The 18,182-nt window shown below is 34.1% G+C and overlaps 1 protein-coding gene across 3 annotated transcripts in view; it reads left to right on the top strand.

Moving 5' to 3' along the window:
* MYO6 (myosin VI) overlaps positions 1 to 18,182 on the top strand; it is a 143,008-nt gene that overhangs the window by 73,519 nt on the left and 51,307 nt on the right. For all 3 annotated transcript variants that reach the window (XM_078055073.1, XM_078055074.1, XM_078055072.1), the window contains exons 7-11: positions 937 to 992; positions 6,040 to 6,137; positions 6,634 to 6,798; positions 11,026 to 11,106; positions 13,980 to 14,160. In XM_078055073.1, the coding sequence (XP_077911199.1) occupies positions 937 to 992; positions 6,040 to 6,137; positions 6,634 to 6,798; positions 11,026 to 11,106; positions 13,980 to 14,160 (581 nt within the window). The remainder of the gene's footprint in view (positions 1 to 936; positions 993 to 6,039; positions 6,138 to 6,633; positions 6,799 to 11,025; positions 11,107 to 13,979; positions 14,161 to 18,182) is intronic.

The following is an 18,182-nucleotide window of genomic DNA, read 5'->3' as shown; positions in this document are numbered from 1 at the left end:
CAGAATATTTCCAAAAACAGCTTAAAAATAATGCTGATTTTGATGTTCAAGGTAATCCAAATAAAATTTTAAGTGTTTAAAAAGTAACGGGCACCTGGGTGGCTCAGTTGGTTAAGTGTCCAATTCTTGATTTTGGCCCAGGTCCTGATCTCAGGATTGTGAGATCGAGCCCCAAGTCGGGCTCCACACTGAGCATGGAGCCTGCTTAAGATTCTCTCTGCCCCCAGTGGGCTCCATGCTCAGCGGGGAGTCTGCTTGAGGATTCTCTCTCTGCCCTACCCCTGCTTCGTTCTCTCTCTCTCTCTCTCTCAAATAAATCTTAAAAAAGAAAGGTATAACAGAATAGTTGCATTTAAATATAAATTTGTAAATTTTATTTATTTATTTATTTTTTAAGATTTTTTTTTTTTTTTTTTTTTTATTTGCGAGAGAGAGAATGAGAGACAGAGAGCATGAGAGGAAGGAGGGTCAGAGGGAGAAGCAGACTCCCCGCTGGGCAGGGAGCCCGATGTGGGACTCGATCCCAGGACTCCAGGATCATGACCTGAGCCGAAGGCAGTCGCTTAACCAACTGAGCCACCCAGGCGCCCCTAAATTTGTAAATGTTAAATGAATAGTTACAGTGATGATCCAGGTTTAAATTTTACATGTATTAAATAATATTAAGGTTACAACTAGGGGGCGCCTGGGTGGCTCAGTTGGTTAAGGGTCTGCCTTCAGCTCAGGTCATGATCCTGGAGTCCTGGGATTGAGTCCTGCATTGGGCTCCCTGCTCAGGGGGGAGTCTGCTTCTCTTTCTCTCTCTGCCCCTCCCCACTTTGGTGTGCTTTCTCTCTCTCTCAAATAAATCAATAAAATCTTAAAAAAAAAAAGTTAAAACTATAATGTGTGCAATATTGTTGTCATGTGAATTTTTTTATCCTATATTTTAAACAGATATCTGACTGAATCCTATGGAACAGGCCAAGATATTGATGATAGAATTGTTGAAGGTATTGTTAATTTTTAAAATTCTTATTTTTTATTGTTAGATATGTACTGAAATGAACTTATGAGAATCCTCTAAGTGATCTGGAGTGCTCTCCCAGAGATCCAAAAGACTCTTCCATCTCCTACAAATCTTTGCTCAAATATCTTCTCCTTTATTTAATGTCTGTTGTTTTCCCTCTCACCCCATGTAAATGCTAACAAGGCAGGGATTTTTATATATTCCAGTCTCCTAGAATAGCGTCTGATACATGAGATATGATCCATAAATATCTCTCAGATGAATGAAATAAATACAGGAAGATTTCTGGCTTCCTGTTTGTTTTGTTGACCTTGTTTTTTGCAAAGGAGAGAGGAAGGGTGTTATTTGGAATTAAAATGTTTTTTTGGGGGAAATTTTAATGAATTAGTACAGTTGGAAGGCAGGAGTCTGTAAATTGATTTCCGTAAGGTCAATGCTTGCATATCCCTTAGAAAGTTTTCTTATACCCCGTTTGGAGACTAGTGGTCTGGTCAACCACTGTGTTGAATACACACCACCACCTTGCATCATAGATTCCTTTCTGGTCCCCCCACTTATATTCTTGTTTCCCTGTTATTTGTTCTGTGTGTGGAAGTTGAGATGATCTCTTTTGCTTTCAGTCTTTTAATGGCTTCATATTGCTCTCACGATAAAGCTGCAAATCTGTAACACAAGAGTGAGAGAAAACTCTGGGTGGGCTGGGCAATGCTGCATATGCAGTTGGCCTGTAGGCAAGCCAGAGACAGGGGAAAAGGGAGAAGGTAAAACCTACCCATGGACCGCAAGCGTGAGAGCCAAAGCGGGACTACGAACTGTCAAAATTGTCTCTGCCTTCTCATCAGGCAGGGGAGGAGGGATCTAGTTCCTGAGCTACCAGATCATATATCTCTCTTTCTTCTCATGATGATGATGAAATTAACATGTGTGAGATGTATTATGCATTGTGTGATATGCTGAATATCTGTTCCTAATTTAAATCCGCATAGAATGAGGTAGGTACTATTTTATCCCTACTTTACAGATTAAAAACTGAGGTAAAAAGACTTTAAGTGGCTTGCTGAAGAGCATATAGCTTATCAGTTGTGGAAGTGGGATATAATAAACTGAGGCATCTTAACTATGTGCTATACTAAGAGCATATTTTAACACTCAGTTACTATTTTAAAGAAAAATTTCAGTTGAACAAAAATTTATTAAGGTCCTTCTGTGTTCATGCATTTTGATAAATCATAGCTAGCAAATGTTATGTACTTTTTTTCACAATTATGTGAAATATACATGTATATGGACAGAAATACTAATAAACAATTTTATTTTTTATTTTTTAATTTTATTATGTTATGTTAATCACCATACATTACATCACTAGTTTTTGATGTGGTGTTCCATGATTCATTGTTTGCATATAATACCCAGTGCTCCATTCAATACGTGCCCTCCTTAATACCCATCACCAGGCTAACCCATCCCCCCACCCCCCTCCCCTCTAGAACCCTCAGTTTGTTTCTCAGAGTCCATAGTCTCTCATGGTTCGTCTTCCCCTCCGATTTCCCCCCCCTTCATTTTTCCGTTCCTGCTATCTTCTTTTTTTTAACATTCTAATAAACAATTTTATAAAGTTTGCATCAATAAAGTTTTTCGTGTTTCTTGATATAATTTTACAGTTTTACTTACAGCTCTCACTGTGGTATTGTAACACACCCAGGTGTGAAGAGCTCATAAGTAATGCTTTATTCATAGTTAAAGTACCTCACTTTAATGAGGGAATCACCCTTTAAAATTGAATAAATAAAAAAGAACAAATTATAGGTTAATTTAATAAAATACTAACTAGTATTCTGATTTGTTTACTTGAGGTACAAACACTCTTACAAATTGGATATAAACCTGGTTTCTTCCCTGAGACTGTGGTGTATGTATATGTAGTGTGCTGTAGTTGAGAAAAGTTGGAAAGTATTATTCTAAAATGTACAGCTCATTACTAGAGGATAGTAGATGTTAACTTGCAGAACATAGATATCATTTGATGCCGTCTATAATTGAAGATTGGTTGTTGGTTTTAGAATGAGTATATCAATAGCACTACTGTAATTTTCTGATGGGCTGTTTATCCTAATTTTGTATATTTTACTTAATATATTAAATACTTCAGTAAAAAGTAGTACATCACCAATAAAGGAGTTGGGGAGGCCTATAATTGAGTCCCCCTTTTGCCAATAGCTAGTCATGTGGCTTTCCACAAGTCAGTGGACTTTGTTGGGCCTCAGTTTTCTTACCCATCGGAAAGGTTAGGTATATATGCAAACTTTTCTTTCAGTTTTAATATTTTCTTAGGTTTTTTGGCAAGTGAAACAATTGGAGAGTGATCTTTAAAAGGGTTTGGATACTTGTTAAGCTTTCTACTGGGATAGAATAAGAGAGGTGGACTTTAAAAGATTGCATAAGAAAAATTCTAGTAACAATTGTGAAGCAATTTATGAGGTTGCAGATGGAGAATATATAATATTGGCACTAATCTGGGATGTTTATAGTTGAGACTGGTGAGTGTAAGAATAGACTCTAATATGGGTGCCTTGGTGGCTCAGTTGGTTGTGAGTGACTCTTGATCTCCACTCAGGTGTGATCTCAGGGTCATGAGTTCAGGCCCTGCATTGGGATCCACACTGGGTGTGGAGCCTACTTAAAAACAACATAAAACAAAACAAACAATAGACTCTAATAAACCTTTTTTAGTCATGTGGTGCGTATACATGGTTATGAGATAAAAACAATTAAAATTTTACATTTGTTCATTGGGAATTTATTTTTATTTTCATTTAAAAAAATATTTTTAAGTTTTTTATTTCAGATCCACTATAATTAACATACAGTGTTATATTAGTTTCCGGTGTACAATATAGTGATTCGGCAATTCTATACATCATTGCTTAGTGCTTATCATGATAAGTGTACTCTTTAATCCCCTTTACCTATTTTACCCATCCCCCATCCACCTCCTCTCTGACATGGTTTTTTTAAACGAGTACCCTCAAAGTTTTTTTTTTTCAACAAGAACATTTTTTATTGAAGCATACATCAGAATACATGGTTCTAAAATATATATATAAAACATTCCATCCAAGAAAAATAGAATACACATTTTCTTCAAGTACACACAGAAGAATCCCTGACTAAATCACATAGAAAAAGACATGGCAATTATTACAAATTTAGGAAGACTGAAATCATACCAAGTATATTCTCCAACCACAGCGGTACAAGACTAGAGATAAAACAAAGTTGGAGGGCGCCTGGGTGGCTCAGTTGGTTAAGCGACTGCCTTCGGCTCAGGTCATGATCCTGGCGTCCTTGGATCGAGTCCCGCATTGGGCTCCCTGCTCGGCAGGGAGTCTGCTTCTCCCTCTGACCCTCCCCCCTCTCATGTGCTCTCTCTCATTTTCTCTCTCTCAAATAAATAAATAAAATCTTTAAAAAAAAAAAAAAACAAAGTTGGAAAATTACCGTATAAATATTACATATTTAATATGTAAATATTAAACACCACACTACTGTATAAGCAATGGACCAAATAAGAAACAAATGGTAAATCAAAATATGTCTCAACAAAAGAAAAAGAAAATACAATATTCCAAAATCTATGGAATGCAGCAAAAGCAGATGTTAGAGTGAAATTTATGCTATGAATGCTTGTATTAAGAAAAAAGTTCAAATAAACAAATTAACATTACAAGGATCTAGAAAAAGAAGAAACTTAGCTGAAATGCTGAAATTTAGTAGAGGAAGGAAACAACAAAGAAGAATCAGAAATAAATAGAGACAAGAAGCAGTATCATAACATTGAAAGTAATGACCAGTTTTTAAAAAAATAAATAAAGTTGGCAGTGCTTTAACTACATTAAGAAAAAAGGGAGAAGACTTGAAAACCAAAATGAGAAATGGAAGAGAAAACAGTATGGCAGATAACCACAGAAATACATAGTGTGATAACAGATTACTATAAACAGTTATATACTAACAAATCAGATAACTTAGAAAAAAGCAGGATAATTCCTAAAAATGCACAAGTTACCACAAATGAATCATGAATCTTGAATTCAAGAAATAGGAAATCTTCTTAGACCAATAATAAGAATGGAAATTGAATTAGGAATTAAAAATCTCCCAGCACAGTAAAGCCTAAGACCACATTGCCTTCATTGGTGAATTCTACCAAAACATTAAAAAAATAATTAATGATAGTCTTTATGAAAGTCTTACAAATAATGGAATAGAGGGAACATACTCAAAATCATTCCATGAGGCCAGTACCACCCTGTCACCAAAGCAGGATAAAAACAATACAAGAACAAAAAAGTCTAGTTTGTCTGATACAAGTACAGCTACTCTGACTTTCTTTTGACGTCCATATGTGTGATAAATGTTTCTCCACCCCTTCACTTTCAATCTGCAGGTGTCTTTAGGTCTAAAATGAGTCTCTTGTAGGCTGGGATTTTAAATTTAGTCATCCTGTAAATGTATATGTTAGATTTTATTGGGTATACATGGAAGAATATTAAATCTGGAGGCTTTACTAATATATAAAATATTTTAGGAAAGTAAGTCAACTAATAACTTTTTGCTTGTATTTTGTTCACCAGGGGTTTGCTGATCTCTATATTATAATAACTATTCCTTTAGGGCTGATGTACTTGTGAAAACCTTACAATTTATTAAAGGGAATAATTTTTAAAGTTGAGTTATAAATTTTGTTAACCTAATGACTTTTTAAAATTTAGTCTTTCCTACGCCATTTACGTTTTCTTTTTATATAATTTGAGTAATTTTCCCATCTTCTGTACTTTAATAGGGCCTGAATATAGTGGTAGTCAATAAATATTTGAAGGATTTGACATTACATGTGAATTCCTTCATGGTAATATTTTTGAAAACATTTTTCTATATTAATAAGGAAACATACTATGCATATTGTTTTTGTAATTTTCCTTCATGCTATTTTTTTTGATGGAATATTTTTATTTCTTTTTTAATAGCTAACCCACTCTTAGAAGCCTTTGGAAATGCAAAGACTGTTCGCAACAATAATAGCAGTAGATTTGGAAAATTTGTAGAAATACATTTCAATGAAAAGGTAAGTGAGAGTGAGTTTTGGGATAATATGTTTGGGAAGTGTTTGTGAAAAACACAAGGGTTTTAGGGCGCCTAGATGGGTTAGTTGGTTAAGTGTCCGACTCTTGATCTCAGTTCAGGTCTGGATCTCAAGAGTTGTGAGTTCAAGCCCCACACTGGGCTCCACACTGGGCATGGAGTCTACTTTAAAAAAAAACGAAAAAGAAAAACACAAGGGTCTTGATAGAATTGGTGCTGTACTTGAACTCATGGTAAATCCATTTGAGTTTCTCTCTGTTTCTTTAGCTAATTAGGAGAATATATATATTCAGTATAACCTTCATAAATATTGTAAGCTTACATTTATTTAGTTATCTTCTTTTTTTTCCTTTACTTGATAACTATTATGACCTCTTTGATATAGATAAATGTTTATTAGAAAAATAATTCAACATTGGTAGGTTGTACTTTCAGACCTTAAAAGCAAAAATGTATTTTCTCTCTGTTTTGTTTTTCAGAGTTCAGTTGTTGGAGGATTTGTTTCACATTATCTTCTAGAGAAATCTAGAATCTGTGTTCAAGGCAAAGAGGAAAGGAATTATCATATCTTTTATAGGTTGTGTGCTGGTGCTTCTGAAGATATTAGAGAAAAACTTCATTTGAGCTCCCCAGATAATTTTCGGGTAGGTTGGATGAAAAGAAATTACATACAGTTTTTGCAAATTGAATTGTCTTCAATTCTAAAACTTATTTTAGTGGATTCTGATATCTAGTTGTAGGTAACTTACATTAAATCCAGTGTAATGTGATAGAATATAGGTCTCTATTGAGATTTACTGCTGAATTTATAATATAACACTATATGAGGAGATATGTAATCAGAAAGATAAAAGGATAGGAAACCACTTATCAATTTAAACTCAATAAGAAATTTATAATAGTTCTGAAATGCTAGCTTTAAAATTATCTTCGACTTATTTGTTAAAAAAAAAAGAGATTTCACCACTGAATTAATGAAGGACACATGATTGTCTTCCTTAATTCAACAGTAAATATTTATTGCTTGCCCTTTTGGTACCAGGCATTGTACCTAGGTGAAAAAGGTGAGCAATTCCTGCTCATGAGCAACTTAGAATATGGTGGGAAACACACACACACACACACACACACACAGCCTGACTGATAGGTTGAAAGATTAAGAAATGCATAGATATGCATAGGATGCTGGGGATTTTGGAAAAACTTCAAGGAACAACTGATGTTTGATCAGAATCCTGAAGGATTTTCAAGTGTTAACCAGAGAAAGAAAGATGCAAAGAATATTCCTAGTAGATGCAAAAAGATGAACAAAGAAAAGCAAGAAACAGCTTAAAGAGTAAGTCTGTGCTTACCTCTGGCTTTAAAATGGAGGGTGTCTTGAAGGGGGGTAGGGTAGGGAATGGATAGAAAGTGCAACTATGGGTAAATTGGTTGGAAACCTATGGCTATTGTTGAAGTAAGTTACTTAATGCCTGAATTTGGTTACATATTAGAAGGTAAAATTGATAGGACCTGGAGACTGAGTATGGTAGAGAGATGGAGAAGTCTGGAATAATTTTCCAAATTTGAGTAGGGTAACAGGGTGGATGTAAATACCACACGAGGGCCAGATGGAAGATTTGTGGCATATAGGTTGAGTTTGGTTTTGGAACCTATGGAGCATCTTAGGGGAGAGGATTAGAAGATGGTTGGGTATACTAATCTGAAGATTATTGTTGGTGCTGTAGTGGTAGGTTTGGGAGATGTCAGTACTCTGGTTGTAGTTAAAACTATGACCGTGAGTAGATGAGATCATCCAGAGAGATTGTGCAATGTAGAAAAGCATGTGCCAGGATCCAGACTCTGGAGTTGAAGAATATGAGTGGTGAAGAGTTGCCCAAGAAAGCACAAGTGGAATTGTGTGATAAATACAAGGAAAATCAGGTGTGCCGAGAATCACAAGCCAATAGAGTTTCAAGAAGTGGTCAGACTGGGAATGGTTAGCATGATTTATAAATTTGCAGCTAGGAAACAGTGTCCCTGTGAGGAATATTTGGGAATTATGGGAATGGGTAAGGAACACAGTTTGAATAAAGTTCTCCAGGTGATTCTGATAATCCTCTTTGGGCAGGAGTCCTCCACATGAGAATTGTGACACATTATATTTAATTATTGTTCTGTGTGTGTGTGTATGTATGTTTGCAATTCAGCTTTTATTACTTCAATCAGTTTCTTTTAATATGTATTTGGAAAATTTAAAACTACAGTTTTTTAAAAAAATTTTTTAAAGATTTTATTTATTTGAGAGAATGAGTGAGAGAGAGAGAGCACATGAGCAGGGGGAGAGGGAGAATCAGGCTCCCCACTGAGCAGGGAGCCCGATGTGGGGCTCAATCCCAGGACCCTGAATCATGACCTGAGCTGAAGGCAGATGCTTAACCGACTGAGCCACCCAGATGCCCCTAAAACTGCTGTTTTAAAATGCTTTATAACTGCATTTATTTATATACTTCCACAATGTCCCACCTTCTCTAGAAGTCATCAAATTAATTGGAATTTGAAGTTAGTTGCCTACATTATCTTCATGAAAGTAGATTTCTCTACAATGATTTTTAGAAAAGGAGTATGTTACTATGAATCGTATGAAATTTAATAATGATGATGTGACTTTGTTGGCTCTGAGTTAATGATAAAGTAATGTGACTATTCTTGTCTTAATTTAGCATTTCTTTCTGTTTGGAGGCTTGGGAGCATATTTTTTGTGTGTCTCAGAATGTATAGCCTTTCCTGACACAATGGCAGGCATCCTAGGAAGGTACTGAAATTCTTTATTAGGTCACAGAATTACCTGCCTCTGTAGTTAATGAACTGCTGGGAGCTATGATTTCTTTTCTTACTAGAGTTCTTATAGTGGTTAGGAGGAGACTAGAGGAACCATATTATCTTTCACCCAGATATATCTGCTGTCTTCGTTATTCCTCTCATGCATGCATATGCATACCGCTATGTCCCTTCCCCTAAATGATTCTGCCTTCAAGTGACTTGAAAGTGTGTTGATAATTTATCAGGTTTTTCTGTAGTTTAGTTTAGGCCTCCAGTTACAACTCATAGGTAAGGTCATAAAGACAAAGAATTCCAGAGTAGTGTTGAACACTTCCAAAAAATTTTTTTGTCACTATTCTGTCCAAAATAGTACATAAAGAATTGTAGGGATACATCTATTTGAAAACATTTGTATTAACTAGTCATGTGTTTTAGAAAATAAAAGGTTTAAAAGGTTGCATTATTCAAATACTCAAATATTTTTGCATATGTTTTATGAGCATTCGTTATAGTCATGCAAAGATCCTTGAATAGAAGTAAAGCTTGGGTAGAATGAGAATGGATAGCAAGGGAAGTTACAGTTTTCTAGTTACAGGAAAATTGGAAAAAACAAGTGGTAGGTTTTAATACTACGTTTAGCTATCCAAAAGCCAAGTATTTGATAAAGCATTTGGGGTTGGGGAGATAAAACCCTTGCTAGCAAAGAAAACATTTGTTTTGGCTCTATATGATTAAGCTACTATTATCTTACTATATAAAATAGCTCTTTTTTGAAATAATCAATTGAAATTGCTTACCAATATTATTCCCCCCTCTTCTATTTTTTTTCCTAAAGATTCTAAGGTAGAAAGAACAACTCATTGTATATCATTTTCTGGTTTTATCTATTTAAATATTTCATTGTAATGGAGGTACACATATAAATGTATTGAGCATCTGAAATATTAATTTATTCCCAAATCATTCAAAATGTATTATATATTTTTTCATAGCATCTATATGATGTGTGGTGTATTTAATCTTGGAATTCATGCCATGGTACAGTGGGATCATAGTGACCTGATTCAAGAGAAGCTGAGATGTTTAAAAACATTTTCCAGCCTTTTTCTTGTGTACTTCCTGATTACCGCCCCCTGCCCTTAAATGTGGGTAATAGATTCTCTTTGGGACTAATTAATTATTTTCTTCTCAACTGCTTCCCTTGTTCTATGTTTTGAAAGTGCTTAGTCTTTAAAAGGCTTCTGGGCAGCAAAGTAAATCATTGAGATAAAAGCTGAAATTGTTATTTGGATACCTATGAAAGTTCATAAAGCAAGTATTGTAATTTATGTATGGTCAGTGTTAACTGTCAGTAAATATGAAAGGCATGTTTTGAAGAGCTGATTTTAAAAATCAGAAATTAAGAAGCTTAGGGATATTTTTCTGTTATTCAGCATTAAAAATATTACTTGACATATTAAACCACATGAGTAGGTCCTTATTTGAGACTACGTATTTAGTAGAAGGTGATTTTCATTATATCTGTAGACTTATTTTATGAACTATATTTTTAAGAAGATATTTGACATTGAGATTTAAAATTGCTGCCCTTTAAGAATGGGAAAGCTTGGGGCACCTGGGTGGCTCAGTCGTTAAGCGTCTGCCTTCAGCTCAGGTCATGATCCCAGGGTGCTGGGATCGAGCCCCACATCGGGCTCTCGGCTCGGTGGGAGGCCTGCTTCTCCCTCTCCCACTCCCCTGCTTGTGTTCCTGTTCTCTCTCTCTTTGTCAAATAAATAAATAAATAAATCTTAAAAAAAAAAAAAGGAAAGCTTTATGGTATTGATTTTTATGTTAATCATTTAATTTAATCTGCTTTCAGAAATTAGGATTTTCAACATCCTTGGTTTGGTTAGTAGGAGTAAAATGTTTATAATATATACGAGTTATCAGTTGTAATTGAGAGATTAAATGATATTCAAGTTATATTTAAAAATTCTTTTTGGTTACCACTGTTTGATAAATTGTGTTTTCTTCTGTATTATTTTCATGTGGCTTGTATTTATTATATTTATATTTCTTTTTCCTAGTATTTAAACCGAGGCTGCACTAGATACTTTGCTAACAAAGAAACTGACAAACAGATTTTACAGAACCGAAAAAGTCCTGAGGTATAGTAGACTATTTTTTTAAATTAAAATCTTTAATACAAAAAAATCATACCGAAAGATACATTTTTTATTTTGGAGCCCAAATAATATTTCTTACTTTTAGGCTTATACTTTAAAAACAAAATGCTCATCCAAGTCTCTCTCACAGTGTAGTACTTTATGCCTCTCTTAGTATCTACAGAAGCTACAAGTTTTGGTTCTTCTTGGTTAGGCCTCAATGTACTGCTCTCCTCCTGTTTTTTTTCTTCCACATGAGGGTATTAAAATTGCCTAAGAATTATCCTTTGCTAACATTTTTAACTTACTCTTATATTACCCACTTGAGATTAAGTATAGAACATGTCCATAATTTATTTTCTACCCTAAGGCTGAAGTAAGCTTTGAAGTACATAGTAAATAGGGTAAGCATTCTTGTGAACTAATGCTTATGTATTGTTGTATTTCTCTCTAAAACATATTTCTGTAATATACTATGGAAAGTCTTATACATAGGTTTTACTAAATTATTATATTTCTAAGGGTAATTAGATGTATTTATACTATTATTTTTAAAACATTAAATCCTTAATCTAAAAATCAATAACTCTTATAAATTTTAATATGTAATGTTCAAGTAATAAGTGGTATTAAGTTGTATCTACTCAAGGAGGTTAAATTATTAAATACTGAGTCAGGATTAATTATAGGGACTAGTTCATTTTCTCTTTAAGTTTTATATTGAGTGTTTACTTGTACAGTTTTTATTATACTCAGTTTTAAATGTGTGAATCAGATGCTTTTGACTCCTTTCGAAATGAGTGAGATGAATTATGTCTCTAATGTTCCTAGAAAAGAACAGAGAAAGCAAATAAAAATTACCATCATTTCAAATTCTAAGCAGATGAGGACAGTTAATTTTTGTTTAAGTTGACATTTATCATTTTATTTTTATTTATTTTTAAAAGATTTTATTTATTTGAGAGAGAGAGTGAGCATAGAGTGGAGGGAGGGGTAGAGGGGAAGGGAGAGGGAGAGAAAAAAATCTTAAGCCGACTCCCCACTGAGCGTGGCAGCCTGCCGTGGGGCTTGATCTCACAGCCCTGAGATGATGACCTGAGCCGAAATCAAGAGTCAGATACTCAACCATCTGAGCCACCCAGGTGCCCCAGCGTTTATCATTTTAGACATAAATGTCTGAATTATAAATTGTAAACTTTAGTTTATGTGATATTCATGGTTGGAACTTTAAGAAGTGACTTTAATATTTATTATGGTATCTTCCTTTGTCATGATAACCTTTATTTTTATGAGACATCGTCAAAATACAAAAATTTTATTCTTTCCACTAAGATAATAGAAACATTACCTAGCGGGGTAGTGCAGCTGTCCTCAAGGAAAAGATATATATCTAAATTTGATCTTTGACATGGAAAAAACTCTGTAAAGAGGGAGGAAAACTGGATTTTACTCTCCAAAGAGTAACATGTACTCTTTGTATTCTGCTAAGAAGAAAATGTACTCCTTGTGATTCTAGAGCAGCATACTTTCTGAGGTGATTTATTCATATTATTAAGTGTATATATAAAAATATATAAGTGAATAATGGATTAATATGTTTAAATTACTTTTTATGTCTTCTTTATCAGGAGGATGAGGTGATCATTTTGACTAATTAGAATCCTTTGCTTAGTTCCATCTGAGTGTCTCAGCTGTGTGCAGTTTTTAGGAGAATGCAGTATTTTTAGTCTGCCATAATAGCAATATATTCTTAACATTTGATTGGAAAGTCTTTAAATGAAATAGCCATTCAATTGCAAGACTAAAAATTCTGCATGATCTATGTTTTCTGTTAACTTTGGCTGCATGTGATAATTTCCTTTGCTTCTTTTAAGAATAAAATTAAATTTCTTTACTAGACATTTTCCAGAAATTTCACCCGAGCATAATTAAGCATTTTAAAGAATTTTGTGAAAGATAATCACAACTTTAGCTGGGAAGCAATTGGCAACTGGGAGGAAAAAAAAATCCCCCAGAGGTGTCTTTAATGGGCAATTAATTCTGGTGCTGTGTTACCTAATGTTTATTTTACCTATTCATTGTCAAGTTCTGGAAAATTCCTAGTCCAGTCTTTCTGTGTTCACTAACTTTTATTTTTCTACTTCTAAGGTTTCTGCAGACCTAACTTTCTTATTCCTTTTTCTGAGCTTTTTAATAGGTTCTAACAAATGAATACTTTAGAATGTAAATTCTTTTAGGAGAGAAAACAAATTTTCTCTTTATTTTTTCTGAAATGTGAGTCATTGCATAAATTCTGAGTAAGCACAAATGCTTACTAATACATTTTACCTCATATGACTATACAGGAAAATCTAAAAACAATTCTCTGGCCGTGAAAATTGTCATTAGTCTACAATTTATTATTGCTGAATATTGGTGCAGTTGATGGAATTAACCTAAAAGAGTATAATGCTAAGTGTTAGATTTGAATTTTTATTATAATTTTTCACCTTAGTTCTTTTTGATCTGTGGATTCATGTTGATTTGTTTCAACCACTGATACTCTCTTCTTTTCATTTAGATTTTAATCTCACATATCCTAGCATTATAATGCATTAGAATTAAAATTGTAATTTAATTGGAAAGCATCTCATTTCATTTTTGACTGATTTTTATTGCGATAAGTGTAGAGTCACAGGCAGTTGAAAGAAGTAATACAGAGAGATCCTTTGTACACTTTGCTCATTTAGTTTTTGAATTGTTAGAATAGTAAAGTTTTCCCATTGACATATTTTATTTTTGCATGTCATATAGTGCGTTAATAGACCTTGTGTAGTGGTTTTAATATACTTAAATAATGACAAAGAACAATTAATTGATGTCTTCTTGTTTTGTAGTATCTTAAGGCAGGTTCCTTGAAAGATCCTCTGTTAGATGACCATGGAGATTTTATTAGAATGTGCATAGCCATGAAAAAGATTGGTTTGGATGATGAAGAAAAGCTTGATCTGTTCCGGGTAGTAGCTGGTGTCCTGCACCTTGGAAATATTGATTTTGAGGAAGCCGGCAACACTTCAGGTTTTTTTGTTTGTGGTTGTTTTGTTTTGTTTTAAAGAGGAATAAAATTAGAAGTTCTGTCATTTCTTTATCATACGTAAATCCAATCTGTGTACAGGTTTTTAATACCCTGCAATTTCTAGAATATATTGTGTTACATGGTGAATCTTGGAAATGAAGGTTGCTTCATTAGTCATTATGAGCTCTGTTTTGAACAAATCAGTGATACTGATGGGGAATAAACTCATTTTATGAAGGATAAATAACGGTGACTATCAGGGTCATATTTAGTTAAAATTTTTAACTGATAATTATACTTTTGCAGTATGTGCACAGAATAATTCTCTACCATCTATTAAGGTATTCTGACATTTTTCTGATTCATTGATATAAACTTGGATCAGTTAATTAGGGCAATTGAATATGTACAAGCCCATATACTTTATTATTTGGAAAAGAAAATTGGTTATACTTTATACATACTGAAAAAGAGCATTTAATGCCTGTATGATAGTAACTTTTCAACTTTAGTGTTTTAGTCTCTATATAAGTGGTAAGACTTTTTGTATAATCTTAAGTTTGATCCATGAATTACAGGGGTTGGAAAACTATGGCCCATGGCCAAATTTGACCAGCTGCCTGTTTCTGTAAATAACATGTTGTTGGAACAAAGCCACACCCATTCATTTATGTCTTTTCTGTGTCAGCTTTCATGCTATAGCGACAGAGGTTAGTAGTTGTGACAGAAACTATATGGCCAGCAAAGCCTAAAATCTGACACTTAAGAGAAGAAGATTGTTGACTCCTGCATAAATACATTATTAAAATATTTTATACTAAGAATGAGTTAAAAAAAATCGAAAGCACCATTGAATATAGTAGTCAATAACATGGGCATTAGTGTCAGATCCCAGAAGCTCTCTGACCCTTGCTTTTTTCATTTGTAAAATAATGAAGAAACAGTCCATTAGAAGTGTTTTTTAAAGTATAGTACCTAGCGGGCGCCTGGGTGGCTCAGTTGGTTAAGCGACTGCCTTCGGCTCAGGTCATGATCCCGGAGTCCTGGGATCGAGTCCCACATCGGGCTCCTGGCTGAGCGGGGAGCCTGCTTCTCCCTCTGACCCCCTCCCCTCTCATGCTGTTTCTCTCTCTCTCTCTCTCTCTCTCTCTCTCAAATAAATAAATAAATAAAATCTTTAAAAAAATATATAGTACCTAGCAATAGGTATGCATATAAGGAAGGAGCACAAGAGGAAGGGAAAAAGAACATTTAAAAAATGTTGTCTGCTATGTGCAGGACCCTTCATATGCTGTGTTTCATCAAAAACAACATAATTATAATCTAAACTTCATAAAGATAATGAGGTAGGGGGTATTATCTATATTTTATGGAAGTGGAACCTGTGCAGAAGTAATACATTTACTAATGAAGTTGTAGATGTGAGAGCTGGGTTCTCCCCATGTTTGACTAACTCAGGGACTTGTGATAATTGTCCCAAATTGCCCCCAGTCACTGAACCTCAATGAGAGTCCTGATCTGTGAATAAGCTGAGTGAAATAGACAGTCTTAATGACTTTCAGGTTTAACATCCTGTGATGCTGTGCGGTCAGTAACCTCAGATGCAGCACAGTGTAGTGTTTAAGAGTGCATGCTCTTGAGCCAGAGTGTTCATCACAAGAGTATTACCTGCTTGTGTGGCCTTGGGCCAGGAACTTCACCTCTCTGTGTGTCTCAGTTTCCTAACCTGTAAACTGGGGATAATAACAGTCCCTGCCTCATGTTGTATAGGGGAATAAATGAGTTAAATATTAAATGATGTCAATACTTAATGTCCAGCACATAGTAATCACTGTGTTTTTAAAAACAGAAATACAGATTAATTCTAGTTTAAATGTAAAAAAGCAAAATCAGGTATGTTCTTAGTGTGCATTAAAATTTTAGTTTTTTGAGGGATTTAAAATTCTTATTTTGAAAATGTAATGAATGTTAGAATATGTCTCATTTGCTCTGTAGTACTGTTATGTGAAGGGAGTATATGGGAGTTCTAAGTAACAGAAAAACGTTTAGATTAAGCCCCACTTTGGAAATGTTGTTAGAAGTGATAGTTGGCATTTTCACACCTCATATTATTACCCTGTGGTAGAGCATGTAGATGTATACAGAGGATCATAAATATGATGTGATCCAGTTAGTTGAAAAGCAGTTAAACAGTCAAAAGGCAAATAGCACATATTTACATTATTTTTTATTTTGCTTCTCAAAATTCCTTCTGTTGAAAGGAAAATGAGCAGAGAGCAGAGAAGATTGGAAAGAGGCAATGAATCAAGAAAATTAATAAACTAGGTTATTTTGGGGAGCCCAGGTGGCTCAGTCGGTTAAGTGTCTGCCTTCAGTCCTGGGATTGAGCCCCATGTCGGGCTCCCTGCAGGGAGTCTGCTTCTCTCTCTCTCCCCCTCTGTCTCTCCCCATCGCTCGTTCTCTCTTTAATAAATCTTTTTTAAAAATAAAATAAACTAGGTTATTTTTATTTTAATAGCTCAGATTTTATTATTCTTCCATCTTTTCTGTGACCCTTACTATAGATCCAAATGGTTTCTTTCTAGTTAGAATTGATTTTTTCCCCCCCGAGAGCTCAATTTTGGCATGTCCTCGCAATTTGAAAAAGCTGTGGATATTTTTATAATTATTTTATCAGAACATTTATTCTACTATAAATGTTTAGAAGACTCCTACTTACATTGAAAAGTTTTTGCATGATAGCATATGCAAAAAATGCATATTAGGACTTCCTATGTTTTTCAAATTCTGCATAACAAAAGTAAATGCTATTTTAACAACAAATTTAAAGAATGTTCAGAGTTCTTTTTTGGAAGGGGAGTGACATGAAAACCTTACATTATTTTACATTGTTTTTTGCCTTTTTAAAAACTTTTAAAATAAATGTTTTCTTATGTTAGCCTTCCGTAATTCCTGAAAGTGTGTAAGAAAGTTTGCAAAATAGAAATGTTTAAATAACATTAATGAATTATTGATGGTCAGTTTATTGAAAGCTATATAATTTAGATAATTGTGTGTATATGTGTGTAGAAACTAGAAATCAGTAGTAAGCTTATTTTCATAGAATTAAAGGTTCAGTATATCTTCTAAGTATTCTTGGCCCCTTGTTCTTTTTCTTTGGTAGCAGCTTTATTGAAATATAGTTCATAGACTGTTCAATTCACCCATTTAAAATATACAGTTCAGTGGTTTTTAATATACTCATAGTTGTGCAGTCCTCACTGCAATTAGGTTTTAGAACATTTTCATCACTTCAGCATTCACCTCTCTTTCCTTCCCAAATCCCTGTTGTTAAAATAGCATTTACTTTTGTTATGCAGAATTTGAAAAACATAGGAAGTCCCAATATGCATTTTTTGCATATGCTATCATGCAAAAACTTCTCAGTATAAGTAGGAGTCTTCTAAACATTTATAGTAGAATAAATTTACTGATAAAATAATTACAAAGATATACACAGCTTTTTCAGAGTAGCTGTATTCATTTCACATTCTCATCAACAATGTATGAAGGTTCCTGTTTCTCCACATCCTCACTAACACCGTCTGTGTGATTATAGCTATCCTAGTGTGTGTTGAAGTGTTTTACCTCATTGTGGTTTTTATTTGCATTTATCTGAAAGCCCATGAAGTTGAGCATTTTTTCATGTCTTTATTGACCATTTGTATCTCTTTTTTGGAGAAATGTCTGTTCCTATCCTTTGCCCATTAATTGGGTTGTCTTTTTATTGTCAGGTTGTAAGAGTTTTTTTCAAACTATATTCTTGATACAGGTTCTTTATCAGCTATATAATTTACAAATATTTTCTCTCAATCTGTGCCTTATCCTTTAAATTTTTGGGTCGTGTTCTTTGAAACACTAAAGTTTTTCATTTTGTTGAAGTCTAATTTGTCTGATTTTTCTTTTGTTGCTTGTACTCTTGGTGCCATATCTGAGAAACCACTACCTGGTCCAAGATCATGAAGATTTGTCTGTATTCTTCCAA

Source organism: Halichoerus grypus, chromosome 9, assembly GCF_964656455.1.
Source record: "Halichoerus grypus chromosome 9, mHalGry1.hap1.1, whole genome shotgun sequence".
NCBI lineage: Eukaryota > Metazoa > Chordata > Mammalia > Carnivora > Phocidae > Halichoerus > Halichoerus grypus.
The sequence above is the reverse complement of the archived record's forward strand: the minus strand, read 5'-3'. Positions and strand labels throughout refer to the sequence as shown.